Source organism: Trichechus manatus, unplaced genomic scaffold, assembly GCF_000243295.1.
Source record: "Trichechus manatus latirostris isolate Lorelei unplaced genomic scaffold, TriManLat1.0 scaffold00061, whole genome shotgun sequence".
Taxonomy (NCBI): domain Eukaryota; kingdom Metazoa; phylum Chordata; class Mammalia; order Sirenia; family Trichechidae; genus Trichechus; species Trichechus manatus.
The window spans coordinates 2,565,952-2,584,483 of record NW_004443997.1 but is presented as its reverse complement, the minus strand read 5'-3'; the positions used below and the strand labels follow the sequence as shown (position 1 = coordinate 2,584,483).

The window sequence follows — 18,532 nt, the reverse complement described above, 5'->3', positions numbered from 1 at the left end:
GGAGAAATAGCTATGAACAAAACAAAAATCCCTGCCCTCATGGAGCTTACAACAAAAAATGTAAAATTTAAAAATCTAGTATGTCAGGTGGTAATACGTGCTATGAAGAAATATTAGGCAGGGAAGATGGGTGGGGAGTGCCAGGATAGGACCTGGCAATTCAGGTACATGAGAGCAAGCTGTGGGCAGGGAGCCCATATAATGTATTATTTAATCCAGGACATCTCTGAGAGTGAAAGGTAACACTATTAATAATTATACAGGACAATAAACTCAAACCAAGACTATCCTGGACAAACCCAGACATATGGACATCTTAGCCATTAAGCTCTCTAAGACCATTACAGCACAGGGGACTTCTACATTTTTTTACTGTAAGCTCTATGAGGGCAGGGATTTTTGTTTTATTCATAGCTATTTCTCCTGTTCTTAAAACTAGAGAAAGGCCCTGAGATTCAGGGTATCCCTGATAGGCTTGGGGAGCTGCTAGAGTGAAGTGAGAGGGAAGAGTAGGAGACAAGGTTTGGAAATAACAAGGGACCACATGACACAGGGGGCTCCGTTGGTTATGGTAATGCCTTTGGCTTCTACTCAGATTGAGATAGGAAGCCTCTGGAGGCTTTTGCACAGAGAACTTTCATGATCTGAGTTCTATTTTAGAAGGAGCACTCGGAATTACTGTGTTGAGAATAAACCACAGGAAAGGAGGAAGCCAAGAGACCAGTTAGCAGGCTACTATGACAATCCAGGCAAAAGATGATGGTACCCTGGACCAAGGTAGGACTGGCGGAGATGATGAGATCTGGCCTGATTCTGGGTGTATCCTGAAGATAGCTCTGACAAGATGTGCTTATTAACTGGTTATTGCATGTAGTAATAATAATCCAAATGATCTTATCTACTTTCTTTCTGTCACTAGTTAACAAAATAGATCAGGTAGCACAGGGTCAAAATGGAAATTCAATTCACATGTGAGAATTGCTACAGACTACTTCCAGATGACCCTTTGAAAACATATGCTACTGATTATAAGAAGATTGGTGGACAAGGGTAAGGATGACGCTGCTTAACTATATCACCTTGATTGGAAAGACAGCCCAAGGACCCACATCTTTCATAAGAAGCTGAATATTCTAGGACACATTTATATAACTGAACACTTGCATACCAATTAAACAGATTAATTTTGTGGGTCGTTTGAATGCTTCTCGTATACAGCAGCTTGGTCTTGGAAATATAAAATGCATTTGTAAATAAATGTGCTAAACATTGTAGGGAGAAGATGACTAAAGATAAGCTCCTTCAGTCTAGTGGAGAGACAGACATTGAAACAGTTGGATCATGGTGTGCCAAGGTGCACAACTGAATTATGCATAATGAGCTGTGCGGAAACATCTGCTGGGAGGGCATGGGGAAGAGACAGGAACCACCAAAGAGGCCTTCAAAGAGGAGGTATTGTTCAATCTGAATCATAAAGACCTAGTTGACATCTGTCAGGCAGACAAAGGAGGTGAAGATAGCGAAGCAGCATCTTCCATACGGAAGTACTAGTCTAAGGGAAGGTATCTGAGGACATAGTTCCTTGAGGAACTACAAGCAATGGCTGGAGTATAAAATATACTCATTTAACAATAATAATGACAATGACAACTACCATTTGTTGAGCACTCACCATGGGTGACAGGCACTGTTCTCAGCACTTTGCGTGGATCATCACATTTAATACTCATGATTCTTACAGATGAAGAAACTGAGATGCACAGAGGTTGGGTAACTGGCCTAAAGGCCTCACAGCTAGTGAGAGGTGGAGTCAGGACCCACATCCTAAGATTGTAGAGCCTGCTCTCTTTCCATAGGCAGTGCTGTGTGAAAGTGGAGGCAGATGAAGATACAAAGGCAGGCAGGAGTCAGATGACAACCAGCATTATAATCCACAGGGAACGACTGAAGGTTTCACATGTGGGAAGAAATGGCTGATCAGACTTGCACTTGGAAACATCTCATCAGTGACAGCATGGAAGACGATCAGAGAGGACAAATAAGAACAGACTGGCAAGATCACTTAGAAGGCTACTGCAATAATCCTGGCCAGAAATGACAGGGGTCTGAATAAAGGCAATGGCAATAAGAATGGAGATGAGCTATCAACGAATGAAGAAAGAGCGAACAGAAGAGGAAGGGTGGGTTTGGGAAATAGGGAGACATAAGTTGCATTGTCAACAAGGATAAGGTACTTGCATCGTCAACAAAGATAAGGTACGTGGGGGTCACCCAAGCAGAGTAGCCCATCAGGCAAATGAATCTAGAGCTCAGGAGCTCAAGAGGGAGAGGGCTGAGCCAGAGATCCAGGTTGGTGCAAACGCTTTTTGTGTGTGCCGGGTAACTCTTAGCTCAGAGGACTGATGTCACTTGAGGATCTTCCACAGGCATCCCCAGATCAGGATTCTTTGAAACCTTCCTCTTTTCCCTAGAGTAGATTTGAAAATTGCAAAAGACTCACCTTCTGGGGAATCATCTGGTCTACCTGAGCTTCCCTAGGCCCGGAACCACTCCGAAACTACACTGGGTTGCTCCTGGTGCTGCAACCATCTGAAGCTATAATTTCCCCATTTCTAGGCACCAGTGAAAGGAGCTCTGGTGGCACAGTGGCTAAGAGCTCGGCTGCTAAGCAAAAGGTTGGCTGCTTGAACTCACCAGCTGCTCTGCAGAAGAAAGATGTAGCAGTCTGCTTCCGTAAAGATTACAGCCTTAGAAATGCTATGGGGAGTTGTACTCTGTCCTACAGGGTCGCTATGAGTCAGAATCGACTCAATGGCAACGGGTTTGGTTTTGGTATTTTTTAGGCACCAGTGAAACTAGCTCAATGTGTAGTCCAGCCAGCCCCAGAATAACCGTCTTTGGTGTAACTCTACCCCAACAACCTAGGAAGCTCAATCTCTGGGTTCCTAAAAAAATAGCTCCTTGGTTTAGCAAAGCAATAAAAATTGTGTCTTTATATATAATATCTTGAAGGCAAGTTATAAGAGTCTTATAGCCAGATAACATTATCAGCACTGTGTGGGCAAAGGCACCAAGTACCTTACTTATCCCCAAAATTTTATTCTATTTGTTTTCCCCATTTTAAAAAAAAAAAAAACAAATGAATAAAATTATAATCCTTTAGGGATTCTCTTACTGCGAACTCAGTTCCCAAGCCTTAACCATAGGCCTCTAGGAATATTATCAGATGAATCTGTCAGTGAATGAAGGGAAACTTGATTAACCAATTTTTTACTATACCTTCCTTAAGTCAAGTTTTAGAAATGCAAGTCAGCTTATAAAATTCTAAGGCAGGAAGAATAATGTCAGCTTACAAAACACTAATGCAGGAATAAGAATAGTTAGCTTATAGAACACTAAAGCAGTAAGTAGTAGCACCATTTTTCCCCCAGTTTTAATGTCTTCCACACTCATTTTGTAGAATATCTGTCCTTGGAGGCTCTCTAAAATCTGCCTCCACCCATCCGAACTAATGTTCTACTGCACCCTTAAAGGCATCCTGAATAGCGCCGTCAGATGAGGAATCAAAAAGAGTGAATTCTACTGTGTGTAAATTTCAAAATAAATACATTATTTTTATTGCCCGAGTCAGGACACCTGGCAACTGGCTTGAGAAATTGGTTTAATATTTCTACATCTCTGGGTATTAAGTTGCCCAATGTGTAAAATATTAATAACTTATGCCCTATTAGAAAGACTGGATGTGATCATCAAAATCAAAGTGCTTCCAGAAGCACGAAACCTTTATGAATATAAGTTCATACTTTCCCCTCACCTCCATCTGGGTGCTCACCCTCTAACTCTCTACCTAACCAGATTATATCCCAGCAAGTTTGAGGTGCCTGCCCACTTTTTGAAGCTACTCTGCCACCCTTCTCTTTTCCGATCTCATAGCCAGAACCACACTGTTCCCTTCTGGGTCACTCCTGTTTTATGGGAGTGGGTTGCCCCTGCCCCCAACTGAAAGCTACCCTTAAACAGAGACCACTCCTGCCCCATCCCCGGTGTCTCCCCCACACCCAGCCCTTAAGCAGCCCTCCACTGCAACTTGCTGACAGACCGATGACAAACGTGGCTTGACCAACATGTTCTCGGCTAAAAATGTACTGTGCAGGCCATTTATAATTCCATGCATTATACAGCAGTGCTTCTAAATGGGCCACCCAAAATTGTGGCTGAAACGATCCCAAAATAGACATGACTCTGCTTACTGGCTCTCATGTCATTTCGAGATGTGAGCCTGCTCTGAGCATCCCAAGTCTATTACCTCTCGGATGGTTACCTGCACCACTGTTGCTAAGCAGGCTGACAGATAGCTCTTCTGTTCCACTGCAGTTCAAGAAGGACATGCTGTCACCAGGCTGACGGGAAGTGCTGTGCCTGCAGAGAACAGAGCCCAGCCACCCGGCTTAATGCAGACCATCACCTTTTACATCCTGCTCCCCCTATACACCAGGGGTTGTCATCAAGAACCTGTCTATTTGGCCACAGGGATCCATATCAAAGGCCAGCAGGTCACACGGCTTGGTTTGTGTGCTAGCTTTGGCCTCCTATGGCTACCACCTCCTGCCCTGGCACCCTGATGCTTTCCCATTGCCTTACAAGTACCCACAGAAAGAGTAGGATGTGAGGTGCTTGAGCAGAGGTAAAGAGGGCCGTGTACTGCCCTCAGCCGTCACCCATCTCACATGATGTTAAGGTGATTGAAAAAGGGCTCACAGATTGCCCTTTGCAAAGCATCCCAGGAACAGTGAGCCCAGGATTGCCAAGGTGTAAATCACTCTCTTCCTATATGACTCTCTCTGGATGCCTTGTAACACATTCAGAGCTCGTTTCACAAAAACAGTTGTTCCTATAAACACAGGTCTCGATTTCCACATTGCTTTTAGTATTAACGTCTTCTAAACTCAACAGTGGAATCTCTCAATGACCGAAACAGCAGAAGTCAGAGAGAAGCTGCCCGAAACACACAGCCAGCAGCACCTGTCTCTGAGTACAAAGACCAAAGCATTTCCTCTCGTTTTCACCCTTGACTGGCGTTTTCAAGAAACCCATGTTTGAGGTTTACAAAGTGTGTTTTGGATTCAAAATAAAACCTGAAGCAGGGCCTAGGTAACATCTCAAGCAAAAATGCCAGGCTGTTTGCTTTGCACTTTGCCAATGAAGGGAACGATGCTGACTAACAAAGGGAGGGCCTGATTTCATACTGTCCTTTCAAGTCTTATCAGCAGGACATTTTGTCAGTAGTCTGTTCTGCAGATTGTCCTGGCTGCCAGAAAGTATTCTCAAGGCACCTCCTGGAGCCCTGTGAACATCCTCACCTGCCGGCAGCTTCATGATATGCTAACTCCAGCAGCTCAGCAGAGGAGTGGGTTGGGTCCCTCTGCCCGCTGCCCTGCAGCTCCGCCATGTTCTGTCGGGTCTGGTGATGGATCTGGATGGCCTCTCCGGATGGTCCTACCCAGACAAAGATCCACTGAGCATCATTCCCACCCAACGGCTAGTGCTGTGCACTTAATTCCAATCTTCCTTCTCTCTAGCTGCTGGGACATGAGTGTTGGAGAGATTGAAAGGCGAGCACATCACAGAGGAACATAATACACAGGACCCTCTGGCTCCCCGAGGACACCTCTACTGCCAAACAGCAGCCATCCTGATGTTTGTCATCCTGTTCAGTCTGCTAAGAATAGTCTAGGTCTAATGTAGGTCAAGTGAGGTGCCATGGAGAGATACAGAAAAATGGGAGGCAAGGGCCCTTCCCAGGAGGGTTAACACCAATTAACTGAGAAGGAAAACAAGAGTGAAACACCTAAATGATAGTAACAACCGTGACTCTAAGAAGCAGAAGATGCACTAATGTAAAAAGGAGTGCAAGCAGAAGATAAATCAGAATTAGTTAATCTACTGGAAAAGGTTTCTTAGAGGAAGAGAATTTTTATAGCTGACAGATGAAAGAGGTTAGCAGGGGTTGAAGGGGAGGGCATTTTAAACAGAAGAAATGATATGTGTTAAATCCCAGACATAGAAGAGGCAAAACACATGCAGGAGACCACAAGATTAGTTTGTGCAAGAAAAGGGCCTCGGAGGAAAAAAACAAAAGGACGGAGAATTGGGGACCCTGGCAAAGGAGAGCCTTCAAGATTAGAAGGCCAGGTAGGCAGCAGGGCAAACTCAAGTAAGCTGTGTTTGGGAGAATGTTGTTTTAGTACTATGTGCGTGATGGGCAGGAGGAAGAAAAGCACAGAAACAAGAAGAGCTGAAGGTCATGGAAGAAGTCTCTTAAGAGAACTCAAAGGGAGCCAGAGGGGATAACAATAAAAAGAGACACCAGAAAGAAACATGTAGTGGGACTGATTATAGTAGAGATAAGGGGATTTGGGAATGATCCTCAACTATAGCCAAATGAACAAGATTCATTTCTCAAGTATTTAACTTTTAAACACTGAAAGCATGTGCAAAAGAAAATAACTGGAAATTTCCAGGCATCCAGCAGGATGGTTTCCATTAACAAAACCCTGGAGTTTAACACATCTGCGCTCCCTTCTAGTCCAGTAATAGCCCATTAAGCCGAAGTTTAATTTTAGCCACAGCTTTATAAAACCTCGCTGTCATCTCCTTTAGGACAGAATACAGATCAAAAAGGACAAGCTAAGAAGAAGAGTGAATTTGAAAAAAAAATTTTTTTCAGTTGTCAGAGACCCCTGAAAGAAAACAACATTAATTCTGTGTAACCCAGACCACAATATCAATATCCAGAGAAAGCCAGGAAAGGAAGGAACACATAAAGATGACAGCATTAGTCTTAGGAAAGAAAGCAGGCAGCAAATAGAGAAAAAGAAGCCCTTAGGCTCATACAGCTAGTTGTGGTTACTAAGTCTATTCCCAAGTGTGTCTTCAAGGATCCTCCTAACATCCCCGGGATAAGCAAAGTGGGTGGAGCAAGAGAGGCTCAGAGAAGTTGAGATACTTGACCAAGGACAAGAGGTTGACTGGTGCTGAGGACCATGATTAGACGCTCCTCGGCCAGGCTCTTTCCTGAGCAGATAACTTACCCACAGGGAAGGTGTGCATCCAGCGCCTTCTGTTGGAAGTCAGCTTCATGGGCATTCGCGAGGGGGCAAAGGGGTTAATCAGTGCTCGCTGGGGTGTGTATCCACCTGGCCGAACATGCAGCATGGACTCCGCACTGCCTACATGGAACCTCCCCGGAGCGCTGGAGTCTCGCTGCGAAGGCTCCATCATGTTCTCCAGGACATCTGCCCGTTGTCAAGGAGTTGAGGCACAAAGAGAAAGCACAAAACCACACTGAAACCAAGCTAGGGAGACTGAGGCCAAGGCTGACAAGAATCTTGGCTATCATAAAGGCTAAAGGAGTGAGAGAAATGAGTAAAATCACCAAACTATAAAGAAATAGAATAGCTGGGAGAAGGGGTTCCAATTCCTAAATTACCAGCCCTAATGAAAACACATCCAAACCTAAAAGGGAGCACCACATGTCACCTGGAGACCCTAGACTTTGACCTGGACACAATGACTGAATGATGGGGCTTGAAATGTCTCCCTCTATGTATGGGAGGAACAGTGAAAACTGGTATTTGGCCCCCAGAAGGGCAGATTCTGGCACAGACAGTTTTATGTGTTCACTAAACCCATTTGCTTTTCCTCTTGGACATAAGAGACTAAAGTTCCCTGTCCCTTTGTATGGGGCCATGTGACTGAGTGCTGGCCAACAGAACAAAGGTGGAAGTGGCATGCTCCAAATTCAGGCCTGGACCACAAACAAATCTATGCAGGAGCTCCATTCTCTCGTCCCCTTCTGTTGTGATTTCAGAGACCACTGTTGGTGACCATGGCATCCTAGGATGGAATGAGCCTGGCGCCCTGAATTACTAGGTGGGATCAGGCCCACCCCCCACCCCCCACTGACTCAGTGGACATGAATAAGAAACGTTATTGTGCTTTTTTTTTAAAAAAAAAAAAAAAACTTGGGGAAAAAAAGATGCATGTAGTCTTGACTAAGCAAGGAGGTAGCATGATATTTAGACTCAACCTGTCCTGTCCAATGGCAGATAGGTCCCTACTGTGGAAATGGAAACAGCAAGCTGCATAACCAAGTGGATTAAAGAGCTGCCACTTTCTCTTTTAGAATTTCCTTTTTATATTTTAAAACATTAAAAAAATGTTTTTCAGCACTCAAAAGTTTTCATAGGCCCTTGGTACAGTGTCTCTGGTGCCTAATGGATGAAAGTGCCCTGGTCCCCAGCCTGAGGTTCCGGCAGCCAATGGTGTACCCATCAACATGCTGGGTCACGGAAAACACTCCTTGCCCTTTGGGAATCCTTCCAGGGCAATAGGACGCATCTGTGTGTACATAACATCCCTAAGTTGGTGATCAAGTCAGGAAAGGTATGTTTCCATTTACACAACATTGCTGAAACAACAAAATTACAGAGAAAGATAAGTGGGAGGGTGTGGCTATAAGGAGTAGCATGAGGGAGGCTTGCAGTGACAGAACAGCTCTGTATCTTCATTGTGTGGTGGTTACATGATCCATACATGTGATAAAACTGCACAGAAATACACACACACATACTGAGTGCATGTAAAACTGGTGAAATCTGAATAAGCTCTGTGGATTGTACCAATGCTAATTTCCTGGTTTTGATACTGTGCTGTAGTTATGCAAGATGTCACCACTGAGGAAAATGAGTAAAGGGTACACAGGACCTCCCTGTACATGTTTTGCAACTTCCTAAGAATTCATAATTATTTCAAAATAAAGTTAAAAAAAAAAAAAGTCAGGAGGGGCCAGCATTGTATAATTGCAGGTACCTGGATGGGCACAATAAAGTATAGGAAAAGCTGCGCCTGTGCGTGTTGGAGTAAGACAGGGTAACAGGTAACTGCTACGAGAAATCTTAAAATGGCATCTAAGACAGAGGCTGTTTTAAGGATGGCACAAATGGAAATGGTAAAGAAATGAACTAACGCCTACACCCCAGGCCTAAGAAAACCTCTCCAATAACACAGTGGAAAAGTATATAGTTATGATGATGGGGAAGAAAAGATAGCAAGAAATACAGCATAATACATACACATACAACAGCTAAGGAGATTCATACCCTCCTACCCACCAGGCTGGAACAGAAATAATTAACATGTGGAATAGACACGCCACACCTAACCACTGCACTCCACTTCCCATCCCCCACCGCAGAAAGGAAGTTGCCCCAGCTTGTCCAGCTCTGCCTAGGCTTCAGCACTCTGACCTCGAGTGCTGGTGTAGCCCAAGGAGCTGCTGACTTCATATTGGTGCAGGTGGGGGTGGGGGATCATCAGGATGTTGGCACTCCTGCCCAGGGAGCTGTCATCAGAAGCCTGGCTCCTCACTTCCTCTGTGGGCAGTGCACGGCTTGGCAGGGAAGGGCTGGAGGAGACATCACACGAGCTGGCGCTCTTTCGACTCTGACTCTCCCGCTCTCTCACAGACCTGACAAGTGAGAGACAAATAGTTACCACCAAGCAATGAATGCTGGCCATCCAGAGTTAAAAATCCCAAACCCGGCACCAGCCCAAGCTCCTTGGGAAAGCAATAACAAAAAACTCCATCATGATTTATGAACAGGAAATAATCTAGGAGGTACTCCGCCTGGGGCAGCCTGAGATGTGGCTTAAGAAGAGGGGAAATGACTGACAGTTCTCAAACAGCCAGAGTCCTGGGATCACCATCGGTAAGGCAGTGAGAGCTCCCGTCTGACCCCACCTGATCCCACAAATAAATCTGGGCGTGACCAAAAATGAGTCACCAGACAGGCTATGTGATGCAAGAGAAAGTATACAACACAGTGCCACCTGAGAAATCTTCTTGCCCCCAAAACTGAACCTAGATCTAATCCAGCCTTGAGATAACAGCCAGGTGACAAGAAATTCAGGGAACAGAGGACAAGTTAAATATCACAAGGAAACAATCAGCTAAATGAAGAAAGCAAGACATTCTACTGTCGCAGAAAAGAGAGACATTACAACCAAATGCAGTGTGTGGCTCTTGTTTAGCTTCCAATTCAAACAAACTGTAAAAACCTATTTGAGACAATTGGGAAATCTGAATATGAGACTGGCTAGTAAATGATATCAAGGAATTAGTGTTAATTGTGTTACTAATCATAATGGTGCTGTCCTAATCCATGTACATTTTTAAGTTCCTATTTGTTACAGATGCATACTGAAGTATTTACAGGCAGAAAAATAAAATAGGATGCCTAGGATTTGTTTTAAAATACTCTAACCAAAATTTTAAAAATTGAGGGAAGTAATGAAACAAGATTGGCAACATGTTGATAACATCATTATACTAGTCTAGTCTCTCTGTACATGTTTGAACATATCTTTAATAAAAGTTTTAAAAGTAAAGCCTTATTAAGACAAAACTTCCTAAGGGGAAGACTCTGGCAGCAGTAGGAGGGATCAAAAGGAGAGAAGCTCAATGGGGAGGCAAAACTTCAGAACAAGAGTTAGCCACTACCGACAGGGCTGCCCTCCTGGCATCAGAGCTGGTCTCTTTCCTCCTGGAAGGGTTTTGTTTAATATAAGGGCTTAAACAGAGCCCAAAAATAGATCCCAAGTGCTGACTATGGGTTCATTATTTCAACAATAAACATTTCAGTACCAGCTATAGGCTCTGTCCTGTGCAGGGATACAGCACTGGTTAAGACATGGTCTATGCTGCCCTCAAGGAACACACAACCTGGGTCTCTAAAACACCAGGTCTTGCTATCTTTGATTAGAAAAAAGAAGACTAGGGATCTTGAAACATTTTTAAATGCTCAGAAGAAAAGCACTGCTTAGCTCCTAAGTAGCATCCATGTCATTGAAGCTGCTGTTAACAGCACTTATTCTGAGCTCTAAGACTTTGAACTTTGGACATGTTATCAGGAGGTATCATTCCCTGGAGAAGGACATTACACTTGGTAAAGTAGAGGGTCAGTGAAAAAGAGTGAGACCCTCAACGAGATGGACTGACACAGCGGCTCAAGCGTAACGATTATAAGGATGGCACAGGAACGGGCAGTGCTTCGTTCTGTTGTACATAGGAACGCTATGGGTTAGAACCAATTCAACGGCACTTAACAACGACAACAACAAGAAGCTTTCTCAGGAGAGATGTTAGGATGTGGGGACAGAATAGGACAGAAAACTATCATGAGACTACTATCAGCTCATTAAGGGAAGAAAAGTCTCTTGCTCGCTAGAAATAATAAACTTAAAGAAACTCTGGGACCTATGATCTATAATCTCTGGGTCAGTCCACTAAGAGGCAGATTCTGGAATTTGTGAGCTTCTTCTCTTGGCTAGAAAAAGCATAACAACTCTTATTTTGAGACAATACATGATAGTCACCTGGCTAGAAAAAGCATAACAACTCTTATTTTGAGACAATACTTAATAGCCAAACAAAATGGCTGGGCCCAGAGCCTGAAAACAGAATCCCTAGTGATCTGAGATAGCTTCCATTTGGCTAATTTTAATTTAAAATAGCTTTAAGGTTGCTCTCATGAAGGTCCCTACTGGACATTAAACCCTTATAAAATAGACAGTTCCCAAAAATGTTCTCCCAATCTGTGGGTTGTCTCATTACTTTGTTGATAAAGTCCTTTGATACACAAAACTTTGTAATTTTTATGTAGTCCAATTTATTTTGTCTCTTGCTGCTCATAGTTTTGGTGTCATACCTAACAACCCATGGTTAAAAACTAGGTCCCGAACCATTACCCCTGCTTTCTTCTAAGAGTTTTATAGTTCTCAATATCACATTTAAGTTCTTGTGAAGCTCCCTACTAGACTGCAGGTTTCAGTTTGATCTCCTAAGCAATTTTATCTCCACCCCAAAGTGAATCTGAGAGAAAACCTGCAGGTGGCGAGGCGCTGTGCTCGGGATGGGCCCGGCAGCCTAAACACTTGAGCATCGTAGGCATCATAATCCACTTGGATGGGAATGGTGTTCTCAGACTCTTTGGGAGTCCCCAGAGCTGAAATACACAAGCAATGCAAACTGTCATCAAAACACATCTCACACAGGTGCCTTCAGAGCGTCTTCCTCAAAATGTGCAAGGCACAGGTGATCATCATCATCTCCCCCAGAAAAATGGGACAATCACCCATTCACCAGGTTATCAAGATTAAATGACTCATATATAAGGTGGTATGTAAATAGTATGGCACTAAATAAAGGCCAAGTGTCTGAAGTATTTCATTCTTCTGTGCTCCTGATTAAAAAATACCATCTCAATATGCTTATTCTTTACAATTTTCTACCTGATTCCTGCAACTGACCTATGCAAAAGAAAAAACAGGTTTTGTCATCATCCATTTCGCAGTCGATGGGACAAAATTACAAAATGGTTAAGGGACCTTTCAAAGGTCACACAACAAGAACTAGGACTCAGGTCTCCCAACTTAGCTGTGAACTTTTTATGCGCCCTCAAACAATTTTGTTGCCATAAGTTAGCTGACTCTTTCTAAAAGTGACAAAAGAGGATCTCAAAAAATACTCACATGTATCACGGCCATTTTTTGCTTTCTCAGAGGCAGGCTGCAAAATTAAATACATAAATCATCACTTCCTCCTCTGCTAGAATAGAATTTAACCAAAAGATACAATAGGGATCATGTCTTAACCCTCACTGTAGCTTCAAGAAAGGCAGGAGCTAATATACGACACCTACCATGGTGTCAGGTCCTACTAGGTCCTTTACTTTCCACCTCGTATCTTATTTATCTCACAACCCTATTCAGTAGGCAGATGGCACGGACACCACTTTACAGGCAAGGATATTCAATTCTAGAGAGAATAAGGGACTTGCCCAAAGGCACACAACCCACAGGTGACAGAGCCCAAACCCAGCCCAGATCTTCAGACTTTGTTCAGTCCACTGTTGTGTTTCTTCCACCACAGGCTCAAACTCTGCATGCTCCCATCTGACCATGGCGCTGTCACCCGTCTGCCTCTACTGACCAGAGCTGAGCACTTGGCAGAATGCCCAATTTGATGAAATGGAGTACAAAGGTAGAGTAAAAACTGAAATAAGCCATAACTTTTTTTTAAGAATCTTTATCAAGACCAGACTTAATGGTTTGACTGAGACTGGAGAGACCCCAGAAGACATGGCCCCCGGACTCTCTGTTAGCCTAAAACTAAAAGCATTTCCAAGGCCAACTCTTCAGACAAAGATTAGACTGGACTATGGGACTTAAAATGATACTTGTGAAGAGTATGCTTCTCAGCTCAAGTAAATACATGAGACTAAATGGGCAGCTCCTGTCCGGAGGTGAGATGAGAAAGCAGAGAGGGCCAGGAGCTGGGTGAATGGACACGGGAAATCTGGGGTGGAGAGGAGGAGTGTGCTGTCACAGTATAGGGAGAGTAATTAGGGTCACATAACAATGTATGTATAAATTTTTGTATGAGAGACTAACGAATTGTAAACTTTCACTTAAAGCACAACAATAACAACAACAACAAAAAAGAATCTTTTTCAAGACCCTTAAACTTCCCATAAGGAGTCCTGGTGATACAGTGGTTTGAACCCACCAGCTGCTCTGCGGGAGAAAGATGTGGCAGTCTGCTTCTGTAAAGATTACAGCCTAGGAAATCCTATGGAGCACTTCTACTCTGTCCTACAGGGTCCACTATAAGTTGGAATCAACTTGATGGCACACAACAATAAACCTCCCATAACAGCACTCATCCTTTTCCTCTTTAAACTGATCATGTTGCAAAAGTTTTTCTATGTTCCACTTTGCCAAAAATGTTGGGTTGAAGGCAGAAGAAGGCATCTTCTAGGCAGAGTCTCACCTCCCAGCACCTGACTACCTGACATGGACTCATTTAGGAGTCTTCCATATCCCTCCAAATGAATGTTTTCCCTATTAGAAGACTATCATTACAAAAAAAAAAAAGAAGGAAAGAAGTGGCTCTGATGCTACTAGCATAACATAACTATAATGGGGCAACCTACAGAGCGTCCAGCTCTGTTAGACACAGATGGAGAGAGTGGCGGAGTGGTGCCCAGAAACATAACATCTGCTTTTCTCTTGACAACAAAAACACTTCTTCCAGGTTCTTTAAATTGGTATTTTTATTGAGTGTAAATATATTCCATTGAGTGGATATTTCATTTATCTAGCCATTTCTCTACTGTTTTCAACTTCTCACTATTATAAACAAAACTAGAACAAAATCTACATGCACAAGATACCCTCAAATACTTCCTCAGAGCACACAGCCAAAAATGGAATTACTGGTCAAATGGCATGAACGTTTGCTTCATTCTTGATCGATACACTTAGCTAAACTGCTTTCCAAAAGGATCAAATGCCAACCAGGTACTCAAGAACCAATTTCATCACACCTTTCTCAGCATTTGGTATAACTGTTAATGTTTTAAACCTGCTTGATAATCAAGAAAAGAACCCCCATTCTTGTTTGAATTTGCATCTCTTTAACTACTAAGATGTGAGCTTTTTATCAGATTTCCTTTTGGCAGAATATGTATCCATGTCTTTATCTTTGTCTACATCTCCACTGTTATCTGGTCTCAGTATCTGAATAAACCACTCATATAATAATAAAATTAACTCTGTCATATTTTCCAAGAATATTTCTTGCAGTCTGGGGTTTGCCTTGTTATTTATTTATTTAATATAGAAAACTGTAAAGTTCTAAGCCAAATTTCTTAATTTCTATTTATGACTATGGCGGGGAGGGAAGATAACTCAGGACAAAAGTATTCCTGAAGCTATACTGGTTGGTGAAACTTACCTTCTTTCCTGCCAGTTTTATTCGTGGGGTGAAACTATTACAAAAGAGCTGGCTTTTGGATGTGTAAAAACTGTAAAAGAAACAAACAGGGCCATTAATCTAATGCTCTTCCATTTTAAACATCAAGACAGTTGATATCCTGGCCAAGGATCAGCCCTCTCGTGCCTAGCTTTGTCTCAGGCTTCACTGATCTTCTTTAATTCTAACTTCTTTTGCAATTACTATAAAACATTATTATGTTTTTATTGTTATCGTGGTTATCCAGTGCTGCTATGACAGAAATACCACAACAGAAATTTATTCTCTTACAGTCTAGGAGGCTGTAAGTTTGAATTTAGGGCACCAGCTCCCAAGGGAGGCTTTCTCTCTCTGGGGGAAGGTCCATGTCATTAATCTTGCCCTGATCTAGGAGCTTCTCAGTGCAGGGACCCTGGGTCCAAAGGACACGCTCTGCTCCCAGCTCTTCTTGCTCGGTGGTAATGAGGTCCTCCCTCTCCTCTCTTCTATTTCTCTCAAAAGAGACTGACTTGGATACAACTTAATCCAGTAGATTGAGTCTTACCTCATTAACATAACTGCCTCTAATCCTGCCTCATTAATATCATAAAGGTTAGGATTTACAACACATAGTATAATTATATTAGATTACAGAATGGAAGACAACCACACAATACTGGGAATCATGGCCTAGCCAAATTGACACATACTTTTTGGGAATACAATGCAAGCCATAACAATTGTTCTTTCTTTGTCTTCCCATAAATTATCTCATGTGTGATAGTCCTGATTCCTAACTGGATTAGAATCTCCTCCTTGTGGCATGGATTTAATCTATTTATACCATGATACTTTTTTCACCTTGATACTTGGCATGACCACTACCCATGTGTCAGTTTGCTGTACTGTGGTGGCTTGTGTGTTGCTATGATGCTGGAAGCTATGCCACTGGTATTTCAAATACCAGCAGGGTTACCAATGATGGACAGGTTTCAATGGAGCTTCCAGACTAAGACAGACTAAGAAGGAAGGCCTGGTGATCTACTTCCAAAAATTAGCCAATGAAAACCTTATGGATCTCAACAGAAGATTGTCCAACTCGCTTGCTTTGGACACGTCAACAGGTGGGATCAAAGACTAGAAGAGGACATCATGTTTGGTGAAAGCATGGGAGACCCTTGGTAAGATTGACAGGCACAATATCCCCAATAATGGGCTCAAACATGCCGGCAATTTTAAGGATGACACAGGACTAGGCAACATTCCGTTCTGATGTACATGGGTCTCCATGAGTCAGAGTTGACTTGAAGGCGGCTAATAACAACATCTGGCATGAAGCTGGGCTCAAGGAGGTCCTTATCATTCACTGATTGATGAGCAAGAATACCCCAGGCAAGAAAAAGAAAATGGTTTGCCCTCAAGAAAAGACAGCAGAAATCACTAACTCCCAACCCTTCTGAAAATCACATCTTAATATACTCATGTCAGGTATTTAACACAAGAAAACTGGAAACCCAGCAATGTCCTGAGCATGCTGAAGGAATGAGTGAACAGAGGCTGTGCAGCCTTTTCTATTCCTCCAGTATCTCTCTGTATTCTGTTTTGCCATTATGTACAATTAATTTGTTATAAAGATGTTTTGAAGATTGACTTATTACCTATCTCCACTTCCATCAAAACTCTGACTATAAAAAAAAAACCAAAAACAAACAGGCAGTCTCAATAGATAACCAATGGACTATAGGGCAATCTTACTGGCACATGAAGCACATAAGAACACAAGAATGTCACCTGCAGTCAGAGTCCTACCAGAGCTGGGCTAGTCCAACCAGCCTCCAGGATTTTTCCTCGTGCAGTGGTACCAAGTAAAGAACTCTCAGAGGATGCCACTCGCTTTCCAGACATTAATTGTAAAAGATCTGGCTGGTAAAGTGATGTTAGCCAGAAGGATAGGTTTCTATTAGATTGAACCATATAAAATTGCTGCTTTTAAAGGTCAAAAATAGTTGAATATTGCGAACTCAAATGGTTCAAACGAACAGCTGCAGCTCGGTCATGGACTTGCTATTAAACCCTAAGGCAAGCCACTTAACCATTTTGGAACTTGGTTTCTTCGCCTGTACAATGTAACTGAATGGTCTATATTATCTCCAAGCTATATCCTGTGATATCTCATAAATCCCAGTTTTATAACTCTTACGTACCTAATACTAATCTACTTTTTGAATCGATTTTCATTATTAGCCAGTAATACTCTAGGGTAATAAGTTCTCACTGAAGACCATTTGATTATGCTTACTAAGGTCTTTGGCCTTACTCTAGCAGGGGCACTTGCGCTTCTGAAGAGGCTTTGCTGACAGGATGAGAACAATGGCCCCTGTGAGCAGCTGCTAATCTCAGACCACGAGCCCTCCGATCCCCATCCCCGAGTGGTTCAGGCAAACAAGGAATACAATGAAATGTGAAAGCAGGCCTCAGGGCCTCCCAATCCTCAGATTCTAAAGCCTCTCACTTGTGGATCCATCCTTCATCTTTATTTTATTGTGGTAAATATATATGTAACAAAACATTTGACATTTCAACAATTTTCACATCATCGTCCATCTTAACTGGCATCAAACGGTCAATTTAGGATGAAAAATAAAGTGACAAATCAGGAAAACTTCACGCAAAATTTGAAAAAACGGCAGTACTTAAATTCACATACAGTTTAGTGTGTGCTATAGTTACTTTCTCCAGCAACAGGTTTTTTTGTTTTGTTTTTAATAGTTACTTGCTACCTCAATTATTTCCTGAACTAAACTTAAAACCACGAAATATGGCATGTAATGTAACAGCAGCTTTTTTGTATTGGCATTTGAATCTGAATATCTATTAAAAAATTACAAATGGATCCAAAAACAGAGGGCTGACGAAAAAGAAGATACATTGGTCTATGAAATAAGCAAAAAAGAAATAAGCTCAAAATACTCCTACTTTACCTGAACAAAGTTTTAAAAATGACAGTAAATAGAAGGTGAAAAGATTAAGAAGGCATCTTATTATGAAGCAGTCATATTTTTTTAAATAGTGACTTTATCAGGCAATGCAATGACAACATATAAAAGTGAACATCATATATACATATGTAAAGGAGTGACGTGGATGACCAGTCACAAGGGTACCTCACGGAGCATCTTGGGCTTAGAGGGGCATACTCGGAGCAGGTGAATGATAAAGTGACAATACCATCCTTACTGAGCTGGCCAAGCCATTCCTTGCTCATGAAACTGGTTCTTCACCTATGAACAATTATAGGTGACCAGCAACAACCAAAATATTGATGGCAATATGGCCCATAAAAAAGATAAATATAATGCAAGGCTAAAATCAACATTCCTGATGAAGTTTCAAGCTGGTCTCCTGTGAAGATTTGCAACTCAACAGCAGCCAAAATTGAAGGCTCTATTGTGTCTGAGACCTGAGCCAAGTGGTCTTCTGTCTATCATGGGTCCTGGCCTAGAGAAACAATGCAGAGAAGGGTAGAATGCTCTAGAAGCTCTGAAGAGAAGACTTCACAGAGTAGAGACATCTGAGCTGGGTCTCAGAGGATAAACAGGCGTTCACGAGAGAAAGAACAGGTGGAGAGGGCCTCCAGGCAGTGATGTGGGTGTCCGCAATGCAGAATGAAAAAGGGCA

General features: G+C 42.5%; 1 protein-coding gene across 1 annotated transcript in view; it reads right to left on the bottom strand.

The window, feature by feature from the left end:
- The window catches only part of DEPDC5 (DEP domain containing 5, GATOR1 subcomplex subunit), a 136,501-nt gene that overhangs the window by 69,591 nt on the left and 48,378 nt on the right, over positions 1-18,532 (bottom strand). Inside the window, exons 18-24 of the mRNA XM_004378975.2 lie at positions 14,858-14,927; positions 12,592-12,628; positions 11,945-12,065; positions 9,309-9,529; positions 7,092-7,295; positions 5,361-5,496; positions 4,322-4,419 (exon numbers count right to left, since the gene is read on the bottom strand). Of these exons, the coding sequence (XP_004379032.1) occupies positions 4,322-4,419; positions 5,361-5,496; positions 7,092-7,295; positions 9,309-9,529; positions 11,945-12,065; positions 12,592-12,628; positions 14,858-14,927 (887 nt within the window). The remainder of the gene's footprint in view (positions 1-4,321; positions 4,420-5,360; positions 5,497-7,091; positions 7,296-9,308; positions 9,530-11,944; positions 12,066-12,591; positions 12,629-14,857; positions 14,928-18,532) is intronic.